The sequence below is a fragment of the Pristis pectinata genome, chromosome 1 (genome assembly GCF_009764475.1).
Source record: "Pristis pectinata isolate sPriPec2 chromosome 1, sPriPec2.1.pri, whole genome shotgun sequence".
In the NCBI taxonomy this organism is placed as follows: domain Eukaryota; kingdom Metazoa; phylum Chordata; class Chondrichthyes; order Rhinopristiformes; family Pristidae; genus Pristis; species Pristis pectinata.
In genome coordinates this window covers 129,231,844-129,259,260 of record NC_067405.1, presented here as the reverse complement: position 1 = coordinate 129,259,260, position 27,417 = coordinate 129,231,844, and the positions used below count along the sequence as shown (strand labels likewise).

General features: G+C 39.3%; 1 protein-coding gene across 4 annotated transcripts in view; it reads right to left on the bottom strand.

Moving 5' to 3' along the window:
- The window catches only part of ppp4r4 (protein phosphatase 4, regulatory subunit 4), a 98,220-nt gene extending 73,728 nt beyond the window's left edge, over window positions 1-24,492 (bottom strand). For 3 of the 4 annotated variants that reach the window (XM_052016980.1, XM_052016989.1, XM_052017006.1), the window contains exons 1-2: window positions 23,493-24,491; window positions 22,113-22,186 (exon numbers count right to left, since the gene is read on the bottom strand). In XM_052016980.1, the coding sequence (XP_051872940.1) occupies window positions 22,113-22,186; window positions 23,493-23,585 (167 nt within the window). In that variant the 5' untranslated portion in view covers window positions 23,586-24,491. Of the gene's footprint in view, window positions 1-22,112; window positions 22,187-23,492 lie in introns of all 4 variants that reach the window. The other variant, XM_052016997.1, reaches the window with a different exon arrangement.
- Window positions 24,493-27,417: the final 2,925 nt, after the last annotated feature.

Genomic DNA, 27,417 nt, shown 5'->3' with positions numbered 1-27,417 from the left:
CAGACAGCCCCTAGATTTATTCTAAGTTTTAAGGGTGTTTTCCTCCCCCAAACAATGTAGTGGTACTCCCAAAATTAGGAACTTCAGTTTGCACCATACATATATCCAAGGACGCTAATTCTTATGAAGAATGCATGCACCGATATTGTTCTAATGGTGGTTTAGCAATGTACAGTAGTGCAGCAGAGCCTGGTCTCCAATCATTTTGACTTCCTTGCCATAGGACTATGAGCTTGTTTTGTCAAGACTGTGTGGTAATCAGAGTTCAACAGGCACCCCGCATTAAAAGTATTCATGCACAGGTATCTTCCACTCCTCAGAACTCAAACCGAAGGGACTATTGCAAGCTCAAATCAGGTTGACTGCCTTTAATTTCATGTTTCCTGAAAGGTTGGGGGTTGAAGGCAGCGATACTTATTTGTAACCTCTACATTGACTATTTTGTTGCACATACTATCAATGGTCTAGAGTTTTAACATTGCATTTTGCCACAAGGAATCTAAACACTGTAAAATAAAATTTATTTGGACAACATAAAATAATAGTAAGGCCTATAAATTGTGAAACAGTGTAGCTTGAGTGCTCTACAGATTATGTGTTCTTGGGTTTTTCCATTGCAATGCAACAGTAATTAAGTGGCTATTGTAGCTTGTTTCTTTTGGTGCATTTTGAATGCAATTCATGTTAAAGTTTTTCAAAATTCCAATGTAGAATCTAAAACCTTTGCACATTTAAAAGTAGCTCATACTACATAACCATGAGATTTGGTTTCACTTTAACATATTCAATCAGGAGTCCAAGTATTGCCTCACAGAAAATATACTCAAGATATTGCTTTAACACTTCAGCATTTAACCACACAAAAAAGGTATAATCAGAGATTTATTAGCACATTGCAAATACTCTCATTAACATGGTCATACATTAAGAGCAGAAAAAAAATTATTTTGCACCAACGTCACCAAATGTACCAGCAAAACTAATTAACTTCAAACAAATCATAAACAGGAGACATTTGTCTGCAAAGTGAAAATAAGTAAATTAATCATACTCTAATCCTGCAACTTTCAATCACCATGGAGATTCTTACTCATCACTTAATTTACTAGCTCATGATCACTGCACTATTTAGAAAACTTATGTTATGTATTGTAAGAAAGGCAACAGGGGTGAAATTTTCCTTTGGTCACCACCTCTAAATTCATACTTGAATACCTCTACTATCCTCCTTTCCATGTATTCGATTCCACTGGCTTCAATGGAGCCAAATACATTGAATGAGTATAATAGGCAACCAAAAATTCATTCGTTCATGCATGCATTTAGGATGAATTTCTCACTCACCATCAATCTCTCCAAATAAAACAAGACTTCAGATTATTGAGCCCAAACAAGAATGTTATCTACTTCTAATAATTAGATTTTGTTTTAATTTGAAGGTTAAAATTACAAATCTTAAATGATAATAGTATCCATTTTAATCACAATTATATTTCAATCAACCCAGTTGCAAGTAAAAAAAAACAAATTGTGCTCCATATTTATCATCCATTAATAACAAAGTGAAAGATACTCATCAGGTATTCAAGTTATATACTCCAGACTGAATAACTTGCATTTCAGAATTTCAACTACTACAAAAACAAGAGTTACTAATGCGAAAAATGAGAAGCACAAGAAAGATTGATCAATGTGCACAATTAAGGTGAAGCTTTACTCTCAAAAATGGGTAGGTTGAGATTAAAGATTAAAATTAAAAGAAAATCTAGAACAGGAGATTTGAATCTACCCACTTCCAGTTTTAACAAAGGCAAGGCGAGGGCCAGCCACAGGAGGAAGTTGGTTATTTAAGTGTACGACTAAGACCACGTGTCTACATTTTAACAATGATTCTATACATTACTACAGCAGCTGTTTCCCAGGACTTAGAATAGCTTGCAGGTGAAAGAAGGTAAAACAGGCAAAATTCATGATCCAAGTCCCTTCATAACACTGTGGGCTAGGAGTAGGTATTTCTCCTTCAGGACCAAAATGCTTCCCAGTAAATATCCCACTCTATCCCTGACCCAAGTGCCAGACCGAGTGCAGAGCTCAGCTACATTTTTGCCCATCAGGCCCCCAGCCCATCAAATCAGGCTGACTGTGGGCAGGAAAACAACAGCACTTGCGATACTGGTCCAGGATTCATGACTCAAAACAGCACACACCACATGGAATGTGCCTCCAACCTGAAATCCAGGCCACTGTACTGTCTTGTGAGCTAGATTTTAGGTAAGCACATAAAATGGTACCACTTAATTTCTCCAAGGTATCTATTGATTAATGTGGGTTTTTTTAAAAAACTAATATTTGCAAGCTAATCACATTTTAACCATTATTAAACAATTTCAAGGAAGTTAAAAATGCTTTGATTGGAAATGAATCCCAAAGTTCTGAATTAATGCACCATTTTGTAAAACTCAGAATATTTTCCCTAAATCTGAAAGGGATTATTTCCTCTGTCAAATCAAGACAGCGCCAATTTGCAGTGAGGGTTAAATCAGTTTAGTTTACAAGTATAATCAACTATGGAACAGATTCAGCTTTCCTTGTCCTTTTCAAAAGTAGTAACTTTTTTTAAATATAAAATTTAGATAAGAGAGAAACATGAATTAGTAAGACAAGTCTTCAATTATCAATAGCCGACTAAGCAAAGCTTCTGCATTTTGATTCTGGACTGCAAATTAATGATTTACAACTGGATGATAAAAGAATTGTGGTGAAATTAAAAATTGCCTTTCTCTTCTCAAAATATTCCATAAAACCCCAAGTAACTAGAGTGGGAGCCATAGGAGATTTCAGAAAAAAAATTGTCTTTATTTAAAATCAGGGGGAAAGAGAAGGCAGAGAAAAAGATGGTAAGGCAAACCTGTAAAAAGCCAAATTTCCATGCTGACCATCAAATAAGAGGTAACACTTCCCATATCTGGTTACTGCTTATCATTTTACCAAGTTACCTAGCAGAATCAGACTGTTTTAAATCACATTTGTTTAAAAGGATTTCCCTATATTTATGTAAAACATCCTTTCTTCCCCCCACGTCAGAATAAAATTCTTCATTTCACTAATCTTATTTTTTCCTGACTCCTAGCTAAAGAAAGCAAGGACTTGGATTGCCAGAGTACTTTTATTTGGCAAAGTCACAAAGTGGCCATATGCCTGTATTTGTTTTTAAGCATTATGCTTGCTTGCTTTAAATTCATTCTGCTTGAATCAAAGGGGAAAGGAAGACAAAATAGGTAAACGAAATAAATAAGATGAACACAAACAACAATATTTACTGAAGGCTTAAATATTACTACCATATAAAATGCAAAGAAAGATTATGTCTGCTTAAGAATTTTAAACATTTTTCCTCAAAGTAAATATGGGGAAATAATTGTTTTCCTTTCATTGTCAAGGCAAATAAAATCAAGAAGTCAATATAATGTACAAACTGGAAAGGTACACTTGTTCCATTCAATGGACAGGTAATGAGAAACAAAACTATTCACAACAAGATTTTAAAAAAAGGAGTACTTTGTTTGTGCCAATTAATCTCACATCTATGGGCATTTAGAGAATCATGGTCTGATCAGGGACAGCCAGCATGGCTTTGTGAAGGGCAGATCATGTCTCATAAGCCTGAGAGGTTCTTTGAGGAGGTGACCAGGCAGATTGATGAGGGTAGTGCAATAGATGTGGTCTACATGGATTTTAGTAAGGCATTTGACAAGGTTCCACATGGTAGGCTTCTTCAGAAGGTCAGAGGGCATGGGATCCAGGGAAGCTTGGCCGTATGGATTCAGAATTGGCTTGCCTATAGAAAGCAGAAGGTTGTGGTGGAGGGAGTGCATTCAGATTGGAGGGCTGTGACTAGCGGTGTCCCACAAGAATTTTTATTAATCCTTTCTGTGATTTTTATAAATGATTTGCATGAGGGGGTAGAAGGGTGGATTGGCAAGTTTGCAGATGACACAAAGGTTGGTGGTATTGTGCATAGTGTGGAGGATTGTCGAAAATTGCAGAGGGACATTGATAGGATACAGAGCTGGGCTGAGAAGTGGCAGATGGAGTCCAATCCGGAGAAGTGTGAGGTGGTACACTTTAGAAGGACAAACTCCAAGGCGGAGTACAAAGTTAATGGCAGGATTCTGGGTAGTGTGGAGGAGCAGAGGGATCTGGGGGTTCATAACCACAGATCCCTGAAAGTTGCCTCACAGGTGGATAGGGTAGTTAAGAAAGCATATGGGACATTAGCATTCATAAGTCATGGGATCGAGTTTAGGAGCCATGAGGTAATGATGCAGCTCTACAAAACTCTGGTTAGACCACACTTAGAGTACTGTGTCCAGTTCTGGTCACTTCATTACAAGAAGGATGTGGAAATGTTAGAAAGGGTGCAGAGGAGATTTACCAGGATGCTGCCTGGTTTGGAGAGTATGCATTATGAGGAGAGACTAAGGGAGCTAGGGCTTTACTCTTTGGAGAGAAGGAGGATGAGGGGAGACATGATAGAGGTGTACAAAATATTAAGAGGAATAGATAGAGTAGACAGCCAGCGCCTCTTTCCCAGGGCACCAATGCTCAATACGAGAGGGCATGGCTTTAAAGTAATGGGTGGGAAGTTCAAGGGAGATATCAGAGGAAGGTTTTTTTTAACCCAGAGAATGGTTGGGGCATGGAATGCACTGCCTGGGATGGTGGTGGAGGCAGGTACTTTGGTCAAATTCAAGAGATTGCTAGATAACCATATGGAGAAATTTAAAATAGAGCGATATGGGGGGGGGGGGGGGGGTAGAGGTTAGATAATCTTATGCAAGGTTTAAAGGTCGGCAAACATTGTAGGCCGAAGGGCCTGTATTATGCTGTACTGTTCTATGTTCTATGTATCTCATCTCCATTATGCTACAAATATCCTTTTCCAAAATGATGATGTAGTTTGGTCAAATATATTCATTTGCAATCTGAAACTCAACTGAACCAGCCACATAAATACTGTTGCTCCACAACAGGTTGAAAATGGAAATCTTCCTGACACTCCCAAGCCTTCCACGAACTACACAATACAAAACAATAAAGATCATACTGGTCTGAAATAAAGAACAAAAAGCATCTAATTGAAGGGTCTGACCTAGCCCTTCACATCAAATTAACCATTACCAATTACCCAAAACTGAATTCAACGATTAATAGTAAAAACCATTCAGAAATAGAATATATAGGATAACTTGTGCAGTTAGTTGTGAAGTGACAGTTCCCACCATTGACCTCAAAGAAAGCTACTATAACAACCTAGTGACCTTTAATGGCATGGACTTCTTTTTTTAAATTCAGTTACGATCCCACTGCAGAGATCTTGAAATGTTTTCTGACACCCAACAAATATAATGTTATCAAGATGGCTGAAGACCTAATTAGAAAATTCTCAAAAAAAGCATTTAATTTTTTTTAAATCATAATTTTTACCTAATATTCACATACAATTATGACAACTATTGAAACATTTTAATTTAAGAAAAAGCATTGTATATTGAAATCTCCAAAGGAATCTACAAAACAGCTAATTTCATTAGAACCAGCACAGTAGCCATGACTCAGTACACCATTGAAATCTCATGCAACATTTTCAGGATGCTTTGCAGTAAGATTAGCCTGCAAATACCTGAAGCTTTTGAAAATTCATCTGACTTCCCTTGATTGTGGCTGGTAAGGCTTCAAAATAACATTGCTTCTGAAGGTTGAATCACTAATGGCAGTGTGGGATATTTCTGTATTAATCCAAGCATGGGCGGAAATTCAGGGATTGCTGAAAGTTTTCAATACAAGGTGAAGGTGAATAGTTTTGTTCTCAATATGATTCAAAAATCAGAGGTGATACATTTAAAAGCTATTTAGTCCATCTCAAGCTATTTAACTCTGAGCACTCAAAAACAAATCAATTCATGTAAAACTCCATCTATTACAGTTGTACATTAATTTAAATAACAAGATTAAAAGGGAGATAGTCACAATCAAGATTTTAACTTAAAAAATATTAAACCAATAGCAATACAGATTCAATTCACATCTTTTGTTTTAAACTATTAATTGATATTTTGATTCAATAGAAAATAGCATTCAGAAAAGTGGGATACAGGAGTTTTTAATCCTGAAGCTAACATGAGTTTATGTAAACTAATAATGCTGAAATATTCTACTTTATTGACTGCTTTTCTAGTATTGTCTTAAGTGGTATTCCACCCACAATGTCATCGTTGCTCATGGTTGTAGAAAAAAAACATACAGAGATATTCACTACTCATAACTATTCTAAAAAAACTGTAATCAGATGTTATGACATCAAGAGCTCATATCAAGTATAGATGCCATTAATTATTTATTCATTTTAATCAACAGTTAAGCCTTACAACTCGGCTGAAGTTCCCCGAATGTGTAAAGAGCTGGAAATTTACATCACTCACATATAAATACTGCTGTCAATGTTCTCTCATGTTTTGTAAATTATAAATGTTGATACATCTGTGGGCAAATGTATCCAACAGCTCCTAATGCATGAGCTGAATTGGTGAGGCCCAACTACAAACAACATGGAATCAAATTCAACTCAGGTCATCATAACCTGAATTGAACGCAATCTTTATGTAAGGGTATGAATAATATTAGTGACTTGATAAGCCAATCTGATAAACAGAAAACTATGAAAGGTGAAAAATTTCTAAAGATTTGTAACGTCTGAGGAAAGTCATTCTCTGTTAGTGTATGAAGAATACATTGCACTATTGTCTTTATTCACAACATCGGAACAAGTTCATTTCATAAAACGGTCTTTTTAACAAAATGGTGTTCAAATGGAATCAATATACTCTGTTCAAAAGGAAGGAGGCTTCATGGCCTACCAACTTAGCTGATTCAATTTTATGTTACATCTAATTAAAGAGACCCATGTTCCAATTCATATACGGTTAACTTTTGTTACTTAGCTAGTGCATTGGTATACTAAACAGAGAGAACAGAAGAAAAAAAAAGTCATTAAGACTACTTGTACTAGAGAGAATGACAAGCATCATCTAATATGGGTACAAATCTAATGCTGCTAACTGAAAAAAACAGTAACATAAACAATAAAAAGGGTGAAAAAGGCTATTATTCCCTCTTTTCTCCACTGTGCCAATATATTGTAATGAGGACAAGATTCACCAGTATTAATGAGAATTCTGGCAGTAACTTATGCACCATTAAATAAAGAATTTCAGAAGCTCCTGCCAGTGATTTCCTACTTCACCACAAGCTGAGTTGTTGAACTCTTCTCCAGTATTATCAACAATGAAATCAGTGATGAAAAATTTTACATTTTGTTGAATGATATCCTGAATCATCTTCCTCTTAAGCATGCTTTCAGAATTACAGATAACTTGTTTCTACTCCAGTCCTGTGGGTTCAGAGGTGGCTGATGAGGTGAACGTAGGCCAAGAGGTGCTTGACAGTGAAGGGTAGAGAATAATTTGGTGAGCTACTTCTTCTATTTCCACTGAGTTAGTGCATGCTCGGGAAAGAAACTTGAGACTCATGATGCCTTCCTGAATGCACCTTCTCCATTTTGAAGTGGTCATGGGTTAGGGATTCCCATCAGTTGCTAAGGATATAACACATTTTCAAGTAATCTTTCTGAAGATCCTTCAAGAAATTCCTCTGTCCACTTAGTAATCTCTTGCCTCAATAAAGCTCAGACTGCCTTTTTGGGAATCCAGTGCTGGGTATGCAAATAATGCAGCTTCTCCATTGGAACCAACTGAGCTGTTAGATCCTCCGTGTTGGGGATGTTGACCTGGGAGAGGATGCTGACATTTGTTCAGTATAGTGTAGGAAATGGCCCATTCTCTCATACCAAACATTAGTTACTGATGAACAACCTCTCTGGCCCTAAAAAATTAAAAGTATATCTGTGGAATCCAAGTCTCTCAGTGTAATTATTTTTAAATTCTATTGATTTTAAAAATTCTTCACTAATTTAATTTGTGATATTTTAACTTCCGCTTTTATGCTAGGCACATCATATCATTTGAGATTAGTTAGATCAGCCCCCCTTGTCTGCTCCGACCATAATGCCAAAGAACCCATTCCTGTGCTGTATTGTTCCATGTTCTGTGTTTAGTCATTTGAAAACATTTCATAACATAGAAATGATTGGAGAATTTAACTTTATTCTTTGCTATCTTTCAGAATTCCTCTCTCTGATTGGCTGTTCAAAGGATCACATGGAAGGAAAAATCCATAGGAAAAACCATCAACTATTTCTTGGAAGGTCAGATGCAAGACCACTCTTTCAGCTCTTAACAGGGTAATCCAACGAAATCTCAGAAAGAGGAGGTGTAAAATAAAACAAAGGCCAACTTGGCTCTATATGGAGCAATAACTTTCTGACTGATTGTTGCAATTTGAGATTCTACTTAATTCATTTCACGTGTCTTTTCTGGTTTTCACTGCGATGTCCATATTTCCTTTGAACTGAAACCAAGTTCAATGTGAAGTATCAAAGAAAGTCACCACAAAACATCTATAAACCAGCTTATCATCCATTACACTACAAAAATAATGCCAGGCATTGCCATATGCCAATCTCTCCAAAATCAGTCTGAAACAATAATACAAAAAATGTAGCTTCATAATTGAGTTTGTGCGAGAAACTAAAATAAATTAAAGGGCAGCATTACATTCTTTAACCTGCATTGGTACTTAAACTCTCACACTAGATAAACAAAAATGTTTTATTATTTTATTGCACGATAAATGTTTAACAGAGCTACTTCAATCCACAAAACCTTAAACTTCCCATATCCACCCCTACATTGTAACAGTATTCACATAAAGAAACTATCAAAATCAGAGCAAAGACAACAATAACACAATGGCCCAGATTTTTTAACTCACGGCAATCAGCACTGAGTGTCATTAAAGAATAAATCAGACAAAAACTCCCAGAGGCAGCACTGAGACAGTGGTGAGTCCACTGAAACTTGAGAAGTAGAACTCCAGAAGTAGGCCATTTGGCCTCCCTTGTGCCAGTTCCACCATTCGATAAGATAATGACTGATCTTTTATTTTAGAGACAATTTCCTGGGGTATGAACCCAATAATCCTTTGATCATTTTAATATCTAAATATCTTTTGACCTTTGCTTTGAATATAGTTAACAACTGTGCCTCCATATCCCTCTTGGGTAGAAAATTCCACATTCACTATACTTTGAGTGAATAAATTTCCTTCCAGCTCAATCCTGATTTTGACATGGTGATCCCTAGTTCTAGGCACCTCAGACAGGGCTGACTTCATCCCTACATCTACTCTGTCAAGCCCTGCAAGAAGTTGCAAACACACAAAAAAATGAAGTCACTGAACTTCAGAAAAAAAAATAGAGATTAAGTATTTTGTTTCAACTGCATGGTCACTATTATTATCAAACAACAAGGCACCTGAAAGTTAAATCCAGTATAGTGTATTTTATTATCTATATTTGAATTAATATTTTAAAATATTTAGTTTTGAATATTCAAAATATTTTCTTCCTTTTTTGGAATAAGAAGCACAATATTTCTAAATTCACAGAAAGGCATTAATAAATTTGTAGAATGGGTAAATAATTAGCAAATGCAGTTCTACAGAGATAAATATGATGTAGTGAATTTTAGTGGGAAGAACACAGATGTCACTTATTGCTTAGAGGGTGTGCGCCTTAGTGAAAAAGAGGATCAAAATGATCTCTGGGTACTAATGCAATCACAAAAAGGTGTGCCATTGGAAAAAAAGCAAACCAAATAGGTACATGCACTCACCACTCTGAGTAAAAAAACTTACCCCTGACATCTCCCCTATACCTACTCCCCAACACCTTAAACCTATGTCCTCTTGTGGCCACCATTTCAGCCCTGGGGAAAAGCCTCTGACTATCTACCCGATCAATACCCCTCATCATCTTATATACCTCTATCAGGTCCCCCCTCATCCTCCATCGCTCCAAGAAGAAAAGGCCGAGTTCCCTCAACCTACTTTCATAAGGCATGCTCCGCATTCCAGGCAGTGTCCTAGTAAATCTCCTCTGCACCCTTTCTATGGCTTCCACATCCTTCCTGTAGTGAGGCGACCAGAACTGAGCACAGTACTCCAAGTGGGGTCTGACCAGGGACCTATATAGCTGCAACAATACTTCTCGGCTCCTAAATTCAATTCCCCGATTGATGAAGGACAATACACCATATGCCTTCTTAACCACAGAGTCAACCTGCGCAGCCGCTTTGAGCATCCTATGGACTCAGACCCCAATATCCCTCTGATCCTCCACACTGCCAAGAGTCCTACCATTAAGACTATATTCTGCCATCATACTTGACCCACCAGAATGAACCACTTCACACTTATCTGGGTTGAACTGCATCTGCCACTTCTCAGCCCAACTTTGCATCCTATCTATGTCCCTCTGTAACCTCTGACAGCCCTCCAAACTATCCACAACACCCCCAACCTTTGTGTCATCCGCAAACTTACTAACCCACTCCTCCACTTCCTCATCCAGGTCGTTTATAAAAATCACAAAGAGTAAGGGTCCCAGTACAGATCCCTGAGGTACACCACTGGCTACCGACCTCCACGCAGAATACGACCCTTCAACAACCACTCTTTGCCTTCTGTGGGCCAGCCAGTTCTGAATCCACAATGCAATGCCCCCTTGGATCCCATGCCTCCTTACTTTCTCAATAAGCCTTGCATGGGGTACCTAATCAAACGCTTTGCTGAAATCCATATACACTACATCTGCTGCTCTCCCTTCATCGATGTGTTTAGTCACACCCTCAAAAAATTTAATCAGGCTCGTAAGGCAGGACCTGCCCTTGACAAAGCCGTGCTGACTATTCCTAATCATATTATACCTTTCCAAATATTCATAAATCCTGCCTCTCACCATCTTTTCCATTAGCTTACCAACCACTGAGGTGAGACTCACCGGTCTATAATTCCCTGGGCTATCTCTACTCCCTTTCTTGAATAAGAGATCAACATCCGCAACCCTCCAATCTTCTGGAACCTCTCCCGTCTCCATCGACGATGCAAAAATCATCATCCGAGGCTCCGCAATCTTTTCCCTCGCCTCCCACAGCAGCCTGGGGTACATCTCATCCGGTCCCGGCGACTTATCCAACTTGGTGCTTAAAAAGTTTCAGCACCTCCTCTTTCCTAATATCTACATGCACAAGCTTTTCAGCTTGTTGCAAGTCCCCACTACAATCCCCCAGTTCTTTTTCCGTAGTGAATACCGACGTAAAGTATTCATTAAGTACCTCCGCCATTTCTTCCAGATCCATACACACTTTCCCGCTACTGTACTTCATAGGCCCTATTCTTTCGCATTTTATACTCTTGCTCTTTTTAAGAGACTGTTGGATAGGTACATGGAGCTGAGAAAAATAGAGGGCTATGGGTAAGCCTAGTAATTTCTAGGGTAGGGACATGTTCGGCACAGCTTTGTGGGCCGAAGGCCTGAATTGTGCTGTAGTTTTTCTACGTTCTATGTTCAAACATTAAAGTTTACTGGACAAAGTACAGAAGTTATGCTAAATATGTATCAAACCTTGATTAGACCACACTGAGTACTGTGTACAGTTCCTAGTTGTCATGTTATGAAAGGAATAGAGAGATATTGGACAAGTTTTACAAGGATGATATCGAAGTGCAACAGAATTCATTTCAGGAATAGATAATAAACAAATGGGGGTCTCTTTTCACTTGGGAAAAGGCAGGTTTGGAGTGACATTATACAAGTAAAATTATGAAAGGTTTAGGAATAACATAGATACAGGGAGAATATTTCCACATGTGGGAAAGAGCATAATTAGAAATCATAAATATAATAGTCACCCAAAATGTGATGGTAATGTATAACTTGCTACTACAAAGGATAATTGAAGAGAATAGCATAGGTGCATTCAGAATCAAAGAGCATGGAAACAGGCCTTTATGCCCACAATTTAAGTGGAGGCTAGACAAGCAAAGAGGAGGAAATAGAGTTGATGAGGAAAGGCAAGACAAGGCATGAGTGGAGCATAAATTGCAGCGTGGGCTTTATTGGGCCAAAGTGTGTTTATTCCCATGTAATCCTAACTAATCCAATCTATCCCAACTTTTGTTTTGCTTTCTGTAAGCATAGAACAACTTGGCATACATTAATAATTTAACTTCCACTTCCTAGTTTAGCTCACAGGCATCTCAGAAAAGATTCTTCAAACAGATAAATAACATCTACTTGCTTAGTTCACAAAAATCTCCGATCTCATGGGAGGGGCTATTCAGCCACATGGCTGTACGATCACTGCAAGTTCCAATGCAAACGCAATAGAAATTCTGTGCAAAAGTGCAACTAATGGAACAGCTGTTGCCACTTGCCTACCACTGACCAAAACAAACCATACCAACACACTAATGAAAAATAACACTGATGAGACTGAAAATTACAATGCGACTGAATTGGCTGAAAGTTTGAGTCATGATAATAACACACTGTGTGCACCTTTATTAATAAGAAAAAGTGACCAAGGAAATCACAGAGACTGAGGAAATGATCAAGGGAATTACCTTTTAGGACATATTATTAATTCGCAAGCCTGTTCCTTTTTCAGCTAAACTTCATTCATCAGCTCACTACTGCAGCTCAAGACTATCATCTTCTTGCTTCATTTACACCTGGTTTAGCACAACAGTTGCTTGCACTGAAAAATGGCACCATCAGTGACATGGTAGAGATGGTATTTGGTATGATGATATTCATGTAACTTTCAATGTGGAAGTCCAATATGATGGATCTTAAAGTCCTCTTACTGATGCCAAACTAGATTTTTTCCCCTAATTCTATGTATTTTGATATCCTTTTCTTGAAGAGTCCACAGGCAATTTTCAGGACCCTATCTAGCTGAAGGTGAAGATGTAGCTAAAGTTGAAATCATTACAGTGGCTTATCCTTAACTCATTTCCATGTTCTCAATCATCAGGAACAACCTGACGAAAGAGCAAAAGTAGTAGTCACTGCATCATGGCTGGAGAATGCACCAATGTCATCACCACTTTTTGAAGAGCTGTGTTTTCACAGACGGTGGTTCACTTTGGAAGCAGTGAACCACCTTAGCAAGATTTTTATTAAAACCTGAAACCACACTTTACCTCTTCCAAGCTCCCACCTGCAGCAAGAAAGACAAATGGCCTCAATTTCTCCAACTCTAGCCAGCACCATAGACCTTTATGACAGCCAAGGAACAATAACCGATATATCCCTACAGGACATTCAACTTACTTAACATGATGCTCATCAATTTCTACAGGTTTACTTTCTTACCAAAGTTTCATTCAACAGGATCCAAGCACTGCCAAAGGCTCCACTATTGAAAACTGTCACTTTCATCAACATGAATAGGCACAGTTCAAGGGGTCCTAACTGAACCAAATTGAAGAGCCAGCAAGCTAACTCAGAACATTGGAGAAGTGCTCAATATTTATGTCTCCTTCTACTATCATTGGTTTATGTGAAGGGATGTTGGAAACTAAATTTTGCAACTTAAAAATGCTGAAATTACTGTTTAAGGATGATTTCAGAAGTTCCACTATATTCACATTACAATGTCAATATGAACTATAATATCTTAGCTTATAATTGTGCCTCTTCAATAGTCAATGAGGATATCTATTAGTTGTTTCATGAATGAAGTGCTGATTTGGCAATGATTTTGTTGCACTGTGGCTAAAATCAAATTTCCAAAAATTTTTTGATATAGCTATCATGTGATGCAAATAGACACTACAGATGGTACACATCACAAATCATGCAGTTCCTGTAAATTTTTGCTCAACATTCAGAGTCTTGAAATGCAGGTATACCAGTACTTATTTATCTAATCAGATGGCAATGAACTTGTATTTATATAGCACTTTTAATTTTGGAAAGCTTCTCAAGGCTTTTAAGGAGAAAATTTCAAAGTGTACATTGGTTAAGTCATGGCCCCAAATACAAAGAACATAGGCTGGGGAAATTAGAAGTGAAGAATGAATGTAATTTGATCTGAAGGACAGGATACAGGCAGCACAAGCAGGGGCACAGTAGTTAATTCAGTCTTTCAACAGTCTTCTCTCACTGAACTAGATTCTGACTGACCTGTACTTTCTATTTCTTGATACGTAACAAAAATCTGACCAAACTCAGTCTTGAATGTTCCAGTTGATTCAGCATCCACAGGATAGAAATCAGGATTTGAGAGTTTGTTATATGAAGAACAGTATTTCTGAATTTCATTCATAAACTGATATGTTCCATTTTAAGATTACATCTACTCTTTCTTGATTTTCCCCAAAAGTAATATGCTTCCTTTGTATATATCTTATTGAATTCTTTCAACATGTTAACAATCTTAATCAGATCATTCTTCAAGTGTTTATAAATCACAGAAGGAAATCTGTTCTCATAATTTAACTCTCCAAACCCCAGCATTATTTCAATGAATCTACACAAAACTCTTAAGGCAAATATGTCCTCTGGATTTGTGGCTCATCACTGAGCAGTGAGTCTACACAACTTTTTCCAAATGAGTTGAGGTTTACAAAGGGTGGAGATCAGAAGGTCAGACAAGAAAATATATGAATAATCAATGTCAAAGTGACAAAAGTGAAAATGAGAACTTCATGAACAATGGAGGTGGCAAATGAAGCAAGCAGACAATGTTTAATGAAAAGACTGACACATGCATCTTCCCAAAGTTTAAGTGGAAGAAATTTTGGCTCATAACTGGGTGACAAATAGTAAGGCAGTACATAAACAACAGCGGTCGAAAGAGCAGTTGGCAAGTTGGAACTGATTCCACTAATGTTTGCATATTTTCAGATGATAGTAAAAGGCAGTTATGTACATATAAAAGGGGGTCAAATTTGCTTCATGATGGAATTCAAGTCCTGGTCCTAACCAAGAGGTCCGCGACAGATCCAATCTCTAAGAAGACAAGCATCAAACAAGGCCACATCATTACCCCAAAACTTGGTTCAATCTTTCTAGCTATAATGTTGTACTTTACTCCTAATAACCTTCCTGTTCCAGTGGAGTTTACCTACAGGACTGATGGCAAAATGTCTAATCCACAATGCCTGCACACTAGATCCAAGGCCACCCAACCTCAGTAGTCAAGCTGCAGTATACAGATGAGACTGGCCTACATGCGCATTCAGAGGCCAAGCTCCCAGTCATTGTTGACCCAGTCACTGAATGGGTTTGCACTCAACTTCCATGAGACAAAACAAAAGAATAGTCCTCTACCTCCAAATCCACAGGAAAGATGAGACCTAATGTCAGCGTTCTTTTGCAGGCCAACATACTCAGCATTAAGGCCCCAATAACACTCAACAAGTTCTCTTGATCGGGCCATGTCATTTGCATGCCCAACACCAGACTCTCGAACCAGACACTCTACTCGAAAGAGATTACCAGGCAGACAGAGGGAAAGATTAAAATATGTTCTCAAAGCCTACTTGAAGAAATGCTACATACCCACCTATTCCGAAGGAGGAATATTTAGGGGGGTATTGAGAACAAAGTTCATCTGTTGGAAGTACACAGAAGCTCAGTGTAAACAACAGAAGGAGTGCACCATCTCACAAGCTATCCACCATCAATCACCGAAGAACCACAAAACCGTAGTAGAAGCTTGTCATCCTCAACCCTGGAGAGGGTGGGGGTGGGGTAGGAGGTTGGTAAGGAGAGGGATAAGGAAAAAAGAAAGAAGGAAGAAAAAAGAGAAAGAAAAATCGGTGGAGTTGTGGACAGCGAAGAAGACTGTCAAAGGATAGTAAGATATAGATCAATTGGGGAGGCAGAGAGGAGGTGACAGAATACGAAAAAAGGAGAGATCTTTTGGGAGACTTCAGAGGTAACAACACAGGGATGAGATGTGAACATCTTGGAATGAGATGGTCTTAAAACACTTCCGGTCACAGTCAATCTCACTCATTAGCCGGTGTTAATATAGTGCTGGAGGTGGATGGTGTCATCAACCATGTCAATGTCCATCATTCATAAAGATAAGGAAGGATTATGCACCATAGTTACATAGCACATTATCTGCAACTTTGACTGGTATTATTTCAGTGCTTTGGTGGAGGTGGAAATATAACTAGAGAAAGATGTATATTGATTTAGGAGATGATACGTCATCAAAGTTCAAAGGCCTTGATGAGAAAAATGATATATTGAAACAGAAAGCTTTTTTTGATGAGAGAAATGATAATGACGAAAAGGAAGTATTGAAGGAGAATCATTAAACCATTTCAGTCAAATGGTGACTAGAAGGAGAAGCCAGATGAGAATTGTGTTAAGGAAGCAGGACATGCATCTCATGGATAAGAGGAGCTTGGAGAGAGCACACAATAAAGTAGGAGAAACACTGGGGAAAGATCAGAGTTCAGGGCTTTTGAGTGAAGTAAGGACTGTAACAGAATAATTAAATACTAAGCACAGTTACAGTTTAAAAACAGGACATACTCCAGCAGCACAGACTCTTACTCCAGCAACATCATTTAAACAATACAGAAATACCACCTGCACCTCGTATTTGCACAGTATTTTCATTATTAGTTGCACTGAAATATTAATAAGGTATGAACCAAATGAATGTCATAACGTGAAATACTGATAGAATTTTCTTGAAACTGAAGAAAATTTGGAAATCGCTATCACCTTGTGGACCATTTGTAACAAGAGAAAATTCAAGACAATCAGGAGAAAAGAGAACATAGGAATTAGTCCTTTATTTCTCTGAAGAAAGCAGCACGAGTCAGATGACTTTCTCCAATATTGTCAACAACCATTCAAATGCAGAATAAGCATGTATGTATAGGGAAGTACCAATATTCACTGAAGAACATTAATTGAATGTCATACTCTGCAATTATATATAAGTTCTATGCTGGTCTGAGGAAGCAGATGAGCTTCTACATAACTGCTTTGAGACAGTGGACTGGTCCATGTTCAAAGACTCAGCTGCCAGCCTTGATGAGTATGCCACAACCAGCACAGACTTTATCAGCAAGTGTGTGGAGGACTGTGTACCAAAGAAGACAATACGGGTGTTCCCAAACAGGAAACCATGGATGAACCGGGAGATCCACTCCCTAATGAAGGAGAGGACTGCCACACACAAATCTGGTGATCCTGATCTGTACAAGAAAGCGAGGTATGACCTTCGGAAAGCTATAAGGGATGCCAAGAGGCAATACCAACTCAAAATAGAGTCCCTGACCAGCCACCAGTTATGGCAGGGCTTACGTGCCATAACAGGCTACAAGACGAAGTCAGGCTGCATAGCTAACAACAGCGCATCCCTTCCTGATGAACTTAACGCATTGTATGCGCATTTTGAACAAAAAGGAAGTGGATTGTCACCATCCACCCTGATAGGCACCAACGCAGCTGAACCTGTGATCACAGTGGAGGATGTAAGATCAGTCTTCCAGAGAGTGAACACGAGGAAAGCACTTAGCCCAGATGGTGTCCCGGGCCACGTGCTCAGATCTTGTGCTGATCAGCTGGCAGAAGTACTTGTGGACATATTCAACCTCTCCCTGCTTCAATCTCAAGTTCCCTCCTGTTTTAAGAAGACCACTATCATCCCGATACCAAAGAAAAGCAAGGTAACATGCCTCAATGACTACCAACCGGTGGCTCTGACATCCACCATCATGAAGTGCTTTGAAAGGTTGGTCATGGCACGCATCAACTCCAGCCTACCAGACAACTTGGACCCATTGCAATTCGCCTATCGCCGAAACAGGTCTACAGCGGATGCCATCTCCCTGGCCCTACACTCAGCTCTGGAGCATCTGGACAGTAAAGAGGCATACATTAGACTATTGTTTATTGACTACAGCTCTGCCTTCAATACAATAATTCCAAGCAAGCTTGTCACCAAACTCCGAGACCTAGGACTCAACATCTCCCTCTGTAACTGGATCCTTGACTTTCTAACAAACAGACCGCAATCAGTGAGGATAGGCAGCAATTCCTCCAGCATGATTATTCTCAACACTGGTGCACCACAAGGCTGCATCCTCAGCCCTCTACTCTACTCCCTATACACTCATGACTGTGTGGCCAGATTCTGCTCTAACTCCATCTACAAGTTTGCAGATGATACCATCGTTGTAGGCCGTATCTCAAACAGCGATGAGTCGGAGTACAGGAAGGAGATAGAGAGCTTAGTGGAATGGTGTCATGACAACAACCTTTCCCTCAATGTCAACAAAACTAAAGAGCTGGTCATTGACTTCAGGAAAGGGGGCGGTGTACATGCACCTGTCTACATCAATGGTGCTGAGGTCAAGAGGGTTGACACAAGTTCCTGGGAGTGAACATCACCAACAACCTGACCTGGACAAACCACACAGATGCCATGGCCAAGAAAGCTCATCAGCGCCTCTACTTCCTCAGGAGGCTAAAGAAATTTGGTTTGTCCCCTTTGACTCTCACCAACTTTTACCGATGCACCAGATGCACCATAGAAAGCATCCCATCTGGATGTATCACGGCTTGGTACGGCAACTGCTCTGCCCAAGACCGCAAGAAGCTGCAGAGAGTTGTGGACACAGCCCAGTGCATTATGAACACCAGCCTCCCCTCCTTGGACTCTTATCTTTACCTCTCGTTGTCTTGATGTAGCAGCCAGCAGAATCAAAGACCCCACCCACCCGGGACATTCTCTCTTCTCTCCTCTTCCATCGGGTAGAAGATACAAGAGCCTGAGGGCATGTACCACCAGACTTAAGGACAGCTTCTATCCCACTGTGATAAGACTATTAAACAGTTCCCCTATACAATGAGATGGACTATGACCTCACGATCTATCTTGTTGTGACCTTGCACCTTATTGCACTGCACTTTCTCTGTAGCTGTGACGCTTTACTCTGTACTGTTAGTGTTTTTTTTAACCTGTACTACATCAATGCACTCTGTACTAACTCAATGTAACTGCACTGTGTAATGAATTGACCTGGGCAATCGGTTTGTAAGACAAGCTTTTCACTGTACCTCAGTATAAGTGACAATAATAAACCAATACTTTATTGCCATTATCAATCAAGATGATGCAAAGACAACATATATCCAACTTAGATTGATAGTGACGATAGTTAGGTTGATTTGCCCATTAATATTTCCAGCCTTCTCACAAGTATTGTAACATATGTGGTCTATGCAATACTAGCTGGTACCACTTGTATCATGTATTGTAGCAATATTGCTTTTTTGAAATCTGCCAGAAAGATTGGCAATGTCTATGGAGAAAGCCTCTCTATAAAGAATACCTTCTTGACACTGTAAACTTTTATCAAATTATTTAATAAAGTATAATTGTGTTTCATTCGAATTACCAGCTATTTCCCGGTATCTTAGTGGGAGTGATCCCAATACATGGTATCAGGAAAGTTCAGATTCTTTCACTTCTTTTGCAATGTTATGGAAGAGTACTAGTATTTTTTTACAAAAGAGCAATCATGTCTGCCAAATCAAATAGGAACTTTTGTTTTCAGGAACTATTTCACCACCCCCCCCCCCCCACCCCAAGACAGTATAGTACAGATAAGGGAAAAATCATGTAACATATCCAAGATGAAGAGAGGAACAGAATGTACAGTGGATTCTCGATTAACCAGCAGCTGATTTACAGGCTTGCGGGTTAACCATGCAATGCATCCAAGGCAAACATTACCAGACTTAAAAAGTCTTGCCTTCAGAAACTCACTAGTGAATAGAGTAAGATGACAACTACAGTTAAAGCGCAGAGAGAGTACAGTACTGATTAACTACACTTAAAGTGCACATTAAAAGGTGATTGATCCTTAATGTGTATTGAAACTTATTTACACAATATTATATTCCAGAGGCATACTGTGCTGTAAATATCTGCAAACTCCAGTAAACAGAAACACATGGTAAAGAAACTTGGAGTGCTTGAGAAGCTAGATAAAGATAACACAATAAACTCAAACAAGCATGACTATTTTAATAAATAATATGCTAGTAATGTGCAACACTTTTTAAATTGTTTTGCTTTACAACATGTTTTCCAATTATTCATGGAGGTAAGTAGGTGCTCCCCCCATTATGCTAGATCATTGAGTGTTGACTGTACCTTCAAGATTACTAACAATACAAAGCTAGATGTGAAAGTAAATTGTGAAACGATTACATATACCATTAACTGTGATGATTTACCAAGTTATCACCAAGAAAAGTGTTTACAATTCTATAGAGTTCAATAGAAAGCCAGTCACAAAAATGGCTTTGGAAGAAATTTTGAACCATGTGAAATTGCAAAAACCTTCAAATCACATTAAAACACAAGAAATAGAAGCAGAAGTAAGCAATTCAGCATCTTATGCCTGCTCTGCAATTCAATAAGATCAAGACTGGTCTTTTACTGCAGCACACTTTCCTGTACTACCTGCAAATCCCTTGATTCCCTCAACATCCAAATATCTATCCATCAGTCTTGAATATATTCAATGACTGAGTCTCCACAGTCCTTCAAGTAGAGAATTCCAAATTCAGTACCCTGTGTGTGAAGAAATTTCTTCTCATCTCAGTCCTGAATGTCTGACCTCTTATCATGACCCACTATTCTAGACATTCCAGCAGGGGAAACAGCATCTCCACAATCAATCTGTCAAGCCGAGTAAGAATTTTGTACATTTCAATGAATTTAGAAGAGTGAGAGATGATCTCAATAAGCATAGGCCCAATCTACACAATCACTGCTCACAGGACAATCCCCCATTTCTTGGAATCAAACTGGTGAACTTTCGCTCTACTCCTTTCATCACAGGTAGACCTATACACAATATTCCAGGTATTATTTCATCAAGGACAAATAAGAGTTCAGTAAGATATTTACTTTTACACTCAAATCCTCCAGCAATAAAGGTCAACATTCAGTCCATGATTGGCTTGCTTGTATTCTTGGAGAGAAGTCTAGTCTATAAATTTGTAAATAGTTGTAGGTCACCAGAGAAACACATTGTCTTTTGACTCCTTTCTAGGTTCTCGTAATTGCATCAGCAAATAATGAATGTCACAAATCTTAGGAAAGCATAAACCAAGAAGTGCAAATGTATCAGGTGCACAAATAAACACAAAATGAAATGGCTTCATTGTGCTTTATAAGCATACAAAAACAACATGACAGCTTTTATGGCTGCCTTGCGATTTATTGTTTTGAGAAGCAAGAACCAATAATTGCTTACAAGATTGTTGTAAGGCAAAGAACTAATGCTTATTTCGAACAACAATGTTTAATGCTGTCAGTAATGCTCAATATAGTTCAATGTCACCTTGTATTCTACTGAATAAATAACTTCAAGAAACAGAATGATAAAGTTTTTAATCTCAATGGCAAATAGCGGTAGTCCAAAAAGTAGACAAATGATTTAAATTTCTAACATACACAAAACAAATTTCTACATTTAATGACAACCATGGGCAAAAGGAAAGGGTGAATTACATGTAAAGCTTTATATTAAACATGTGTAATTAAATATTATACAACCTAAAAAAAATCAGATGAATATTTCACATTACATAACAGGGATATAATACACTTGGATTGAAAAAAAATCAAAAGGTTTTTGACACTTTCTATTGAGTACTGATACGGAAATAAAAACAGATAAGATAATCAGCTGCTATCTGGAATAATGCCATGCATCTTCCAGTTGTTATTTCAACAACTACAATATCAGAGACCTTGAAACAAAGTAATACATGCTAAGAAAAGACCACCAAAACTAAGGCAAATATTTAGTATACTTCACTAATAGAAAACCTGACCAGTTGTGAGCATAACTGCAAACTAGTTATGCAAAAGAAGTGTACCATAAGCAGTACCAAATCTAAAAATGCAACTGGCTGATGACTTTCCAAAATAACTAAGCGATGTTACTCATTTTAAAAACTTGTTGCAATTACAATTTCAGACATTTAACTTTTTGTTCAGAGTGTTAGGAAACTAGAATTTGTAACCTACCTCAGAAGATAGACAGCCCTTTCAATATCATTGAGTTCTTCATCAACTGTCAATCTTTCTATCTCTTCTGGTGTCTAAAAATATAAATCAATGTTAAAAATATTATTGATATGGAACAACTGGGTGGTTATGGATGATTATTTAAAGGATGTCATATAAAGTAAACTGTTATGGAAAAAGTCAATATTTGTGATTGTTGCCAAAATACAAGGTTAGATATTATTTCTGAAATTTATAGACAATTATCAAGAATTGTTTATACTTGGAACTTATTTTTTCTTAATATGGAAGAAAATTAATCTGAATTGTCAGGGGTGAGCACAGTTCTGACTATCTATTTATTTGAACAAGTGATTCACCAGTGTGAAGTCATTTAACTTTTACATCAGGAAGGTAAATCATCAATTAAATATAGCATCAGTGCAGGAGCCAGAACAGAAATCAGGGGAAGTAAAGGAATACCAATTAACACCAAGGAACTTGGCCCTTTCATCACTGATCCATTGGCAACAATACGCCCAATGTTGAGAAATTTTAAACTTGCTATTGGTACATAATCACCCACACTTCCTACATAATTTGTCCACAACAAAACACAGGTTCGAGTTGAAGGAACTGTTAATTTCTAACTTCTAAAGGCATTTATGATAATGGCTGTTAAAGGCTACCATATGCAGCTGACAGGATAAACATTACATAAGCTGACAGAGGTGGCCGGGGACATAACTGCAGCAAATGTTCTTTTTGCCAATATTCTTAAAGTGTCAAATCTCCAGATTACCGATTTGTGCACACTAGGAACATTCAGAATAGACGTGCCGTGTGTGTTGGACAACAATCAAGATACCCAGTTTGTAACGCACCAGAAATTCTTCATTAAATTATTGACAAACATCTTTCCAACATTCCCGCTTCAGAATTAACATATTAAAATGTGAACTGAAATATATACTGATCAATTTGGTGGTAATGTTTGTGACCGATTGCATATTTGTAAAACATGGCTAAATCTAATGTATTTCGCTCAATACATAAGCACGATACGGGTACTCCATATTTAGAGTGTTGATTTGCCGTTAGAATTGATTATAATTTGTTAACCGTGCCAATCGGGCACTGCGGTTTTAATGTTTCATTTGTTGATAATTTACGTAATCCATCTTTACTGGTGGTTAAAACATATTTGATTGCATCCCGTTATCCAAGGTAGTCAATTTTCGTTCTCAAGATATTCCCAGTGCAGTCGGGTCAGGGAGCGAATACATTTGCAACTGGACCGTACGTTATATTTGCTTATTGCAAGCGTGACAGCAGAGCACAACATCAATGAATGCGATTTAAAATATTATCTATTATCCCCCCGGTGTCCCAGGAACGTACCTTCAGGTATCTCCGCACGGGTCTTTCAATGAAACTAAGTTCTTGTAAATCTTCTATCTGACCGAACAGATTCTCCTGGTTGAAATCCATCATTTTGTTGCCGGTGAGCAGCAGAGTGCGGGGGGGGGGGGGGGCAGTGAGGGATGTCAGTTCGGGAGGGAGTGGGAGGGGGAAGGACGGGAATCAGTGCGGGATGGAGAGGAGGGGGCAGAGGAGGGAAGGTGGGGGGGGGGGAGGGGAAGGAAGGTCAGCGGTTCTCGGGCAACACCGGCATCATCGCCCGCTGCTCTGGCCGTCCCTATCCACCGGCGAACGGGAGGCAGTCGGGGTCGCGCCGCCTGCGGCTCCCTCCCTCCCTCCCGCCAAGCCAAGTGATCACCAGCTGGGCTGAGACGTCCCGATCGCCCCGGCCTCCGCCAGCCGAAACTCCACCGGGCCTGCGGGAATGTTTTTGTTTTATCCCTCTCCGCTCTGGGACACGCAGCGGCCCGGACGCAGCCTCATCCACCGGCTCTGGTGGCGGGCGGGACCGGGAGGAGGTGGAGCTGCCGCCGCACGGGGACCGTCATTCGCTCCGGCCCTCCGTCACCCGGCGCTGAGGCCGTCGCCTAGGCAACCGGGCGCTACGGCGAGCGCCAACCGACAAACCTCCCCCCGCGCCTGCCCAGGACGCGTTCGCCCTCTCCCCGGGAGAAACGAGCGACCCGTTCGTTTTACTTTGCTCCGCTCCGCTGCTGAATTTTTTTTAAAACAAATCGCCGCTTGTAGCGCGCTGGCATTTTAAAAATCGCAGTTACTTGCGTCAGTGCGGTGCGTGGGCCGGGATCTGACAGCGTGGGCCGCAGTTCAGCGATGACGACCAACTGCGGCCAGTTGCAATGCTTGCGAGCAGGACTATTCGGCAACAGATCCCCGATTTGTACCAACGGCCGCAACATTAACGCTGGAAGAACATCGCATCGGATGTGCTGCTGTCAAAGTGCGTGTTTCGGTTCTCCGCCATGTGAATAGCGCGGCTCTAATGGAAATTAAATGTATTTATTTTCCCCGCAGCCCCCTTCCCAATTGAAATCATTGATGGGGTCTAGTTTCACGGACTTTGCATAGTCTTTGGAAATAAGCATAGAAGAGTTACTGCTTAGCAGGTCGAAAAGAAGAGAGTTGCCGAACATTTCCCAGCACAAGGTGCGCAACGCAGCGGGTCACGGCTCGATAAGCTCGCATCCAAGAACTGTTGAAATGGGGTTGAGGGTGTCAGCCTCCGCCACTCCTTCAGACGGTGTGCCAGACCCCTGCCACCTTCTGGGTGAAATGATTCTTCCCTCCTTCGACTAATTACTTTAAATCAATGCACCTTGTTTGGTTAACCCTCAGGGAAATAAACCCTTATTTATTCCATCCATTTTATGGAACTCAGTTAAGTCTCCCCACAGTTTCCTCGATTACAAATGAAACAACCCTACCTTATCCAATTTTCCTCCTATCATTTTCCAATCCTGTCAAAATCTTTGTGGATTTTCTCTGCACCATACACTAGACCTTTTTTTAGATGATGACTAGCAGAAAATAGATAAGGGGGAAAATTTCAGAAGGCCTTTGATAAGGTGTCACAGAAGAGATTTTTAAACAAAATTCGAGCACTTGGGACTGAGGATTTGGTTAAAGCACAGAATACAGGGAGTTGTATTACTCTGATCATTTTCTCGTTTCAGGTTAGTGGGGAATACAGCACTGAAACAAGCCCTTTGACCCACCACATCCATGCCAACTATCAAGTACCTGGCTACTCCATTCCATTTACCAACACTTGGTCCATAGCCTTCTAAGTCTTGGCAATTCAAGTGCTTGTCTAGAAACTTCTTAAATGTTGTGAAAGTATCTGCGTCCATTACCTACTTAAATTTTGTGTTCCAGATTACAATTAACCTCTGAGTAAAAAAGTTCTTCGTCTGATTCCTTCTAAACCTTCCATCCATAATCCTAAATGCCCTCTAATTTTAGGCACTTATTCTCTGGGGGAAAAGTTTCCTACTATTCCCTAGCTATACTCATAATGTTGTATACCTCTATCAGGTCTCCTCCTCCAACTTCCTCCACTCCAAAAAAAAACAAACCCAGCCTGTTCATCTCTCCTCATAATTAAAATGTTCCATCCTAGCTAACATCCTGGTAAATCTCCTACGCACTCTCTTCAGAGCGATTACATCCTTCCTATAGAATGGCAACCAGAACTGCACACAATGGTCTAGCTCTGGCTTAGGGAAAGTTTTATAAAGTTGTACCCTGCTCTCATATCTTATGCCCTGGCTAATGAAGGCAAAAATCCCATATGCCACCTTCTTGCAAGAGGATTTAAGTACAAGTGTAAAAATATTTTACTGCAATTACATAGGGCCCTGGTGAGACCACATCTAGACTATTGTGTACCAAAAGGAAGGATATATTTACAATACAGGGTATACTATGAAGATTCTCAAGATGTATTTATCTCATTCAAGATCAAGCAGATTAGTCCAATGCATTGGAAGAATGAAAGGTAATCTCAAAGAAACGTGCAAAATTCTTATGGGTCTTGGAAGGGTTCATGTAGGGATGATATTTCACCTGGCTGGGGTGTCTAGAACTAGGGATCTAGAAATTGGCCATTCAGGGCTGAGGTGAGAATCTTTGAATGTTTGTAATTTTCGACCAAAAAGGGCTATGAAGGTGCATTCAGAAATCAGTAGATTTTTGAATAGTAAGGCAATCAAGGAGTCAATGCAGGAAAGCAGCATTGAGATAAAAGATCAGTCATGATCTTACCAATTACCAGACCAAGTGCAAAGAGCCAAACAGCCTCTGCTTCTTATGCTTTTTCCAGTGCAGTTACTTCTTTCCTGTAGTGTGGTGATCAGAACTGTATGCAATATTCAAACTTTGGCTTAACTGGTGTTGCATACACTGCTAGCGTAATTTATCTGCTTTTATACTGTCTGCCATGGCTAATGAAGAATCTGGTCTGCTCCTTTAACCATTTTTTTGACCTACTACCTTTAAGAATTTGTGAACGTACTCCAAGGTCCCCTTGTTCCCTCATAACACGCAATATCCTGCCATTTCTAGTATGTTTACTTGCCTATGTGTTGAGTGGTACCAGCTGTGCCTCATGACATAGAAGTCCTTGAGTCGAGGTCTTGAGTACAAATGTTGGAAAAGCTCCAGTGCAGTACTGGATTTTTCCCTAGGGCCATCATCCCTTTTGTCATCTAATCTTGCACTCCTTTTTGAACTTTCCTTTTCAACTTTGGTCTCTTCCTGCTTTTCTCTATATCAGAACATTGCCTATTTGCAACTTATTTATTTGAAGAAAAATATAATTGAGCAGAAACATTAACTCTGCCTCACTCTCCACTTCAGCTTTCAAACCAAAATAAAGTCATGATACATCTTTCGGGAGCAAGCAAGTATGACATCATCAGTACCAACTTTTAGATACTGTGATAAACTGAGTTTACAGTATTATTGTCTCAATTTCATCTTGACTATTCAATCCTGCTACATCTCCAACACCACCTGTGCAAGCAAGTTTATTGTCATATGCAATAAGTACAGTGAGGTACAGATACAAGGAAAAAAATTGCTTGCAGCAGTCTAAGAGCTTTTTGTCTCTTCCCTGAATAGAGGCCAGTCTAGTACCATCACTCCATCCACCATCACTCTCCTTTGCCTGCATGAAGTTCTTTGCAGATTAAACAAATTCTGTTTTGACTTTACTCACTTTTTGCAAATAACGCTTGTTGTTAAGGGAACCCATGCGTGGTCCAAGCTTTTCTGCCTCTTCGTGGAATGTGTAGAATATTCTTCACTCTGACCTTACTCAGGTCTTTCCCTCACCACTTTTATTTTCTAATGCACTGATTGACACACCTTCCTACTTTCAGGTCAG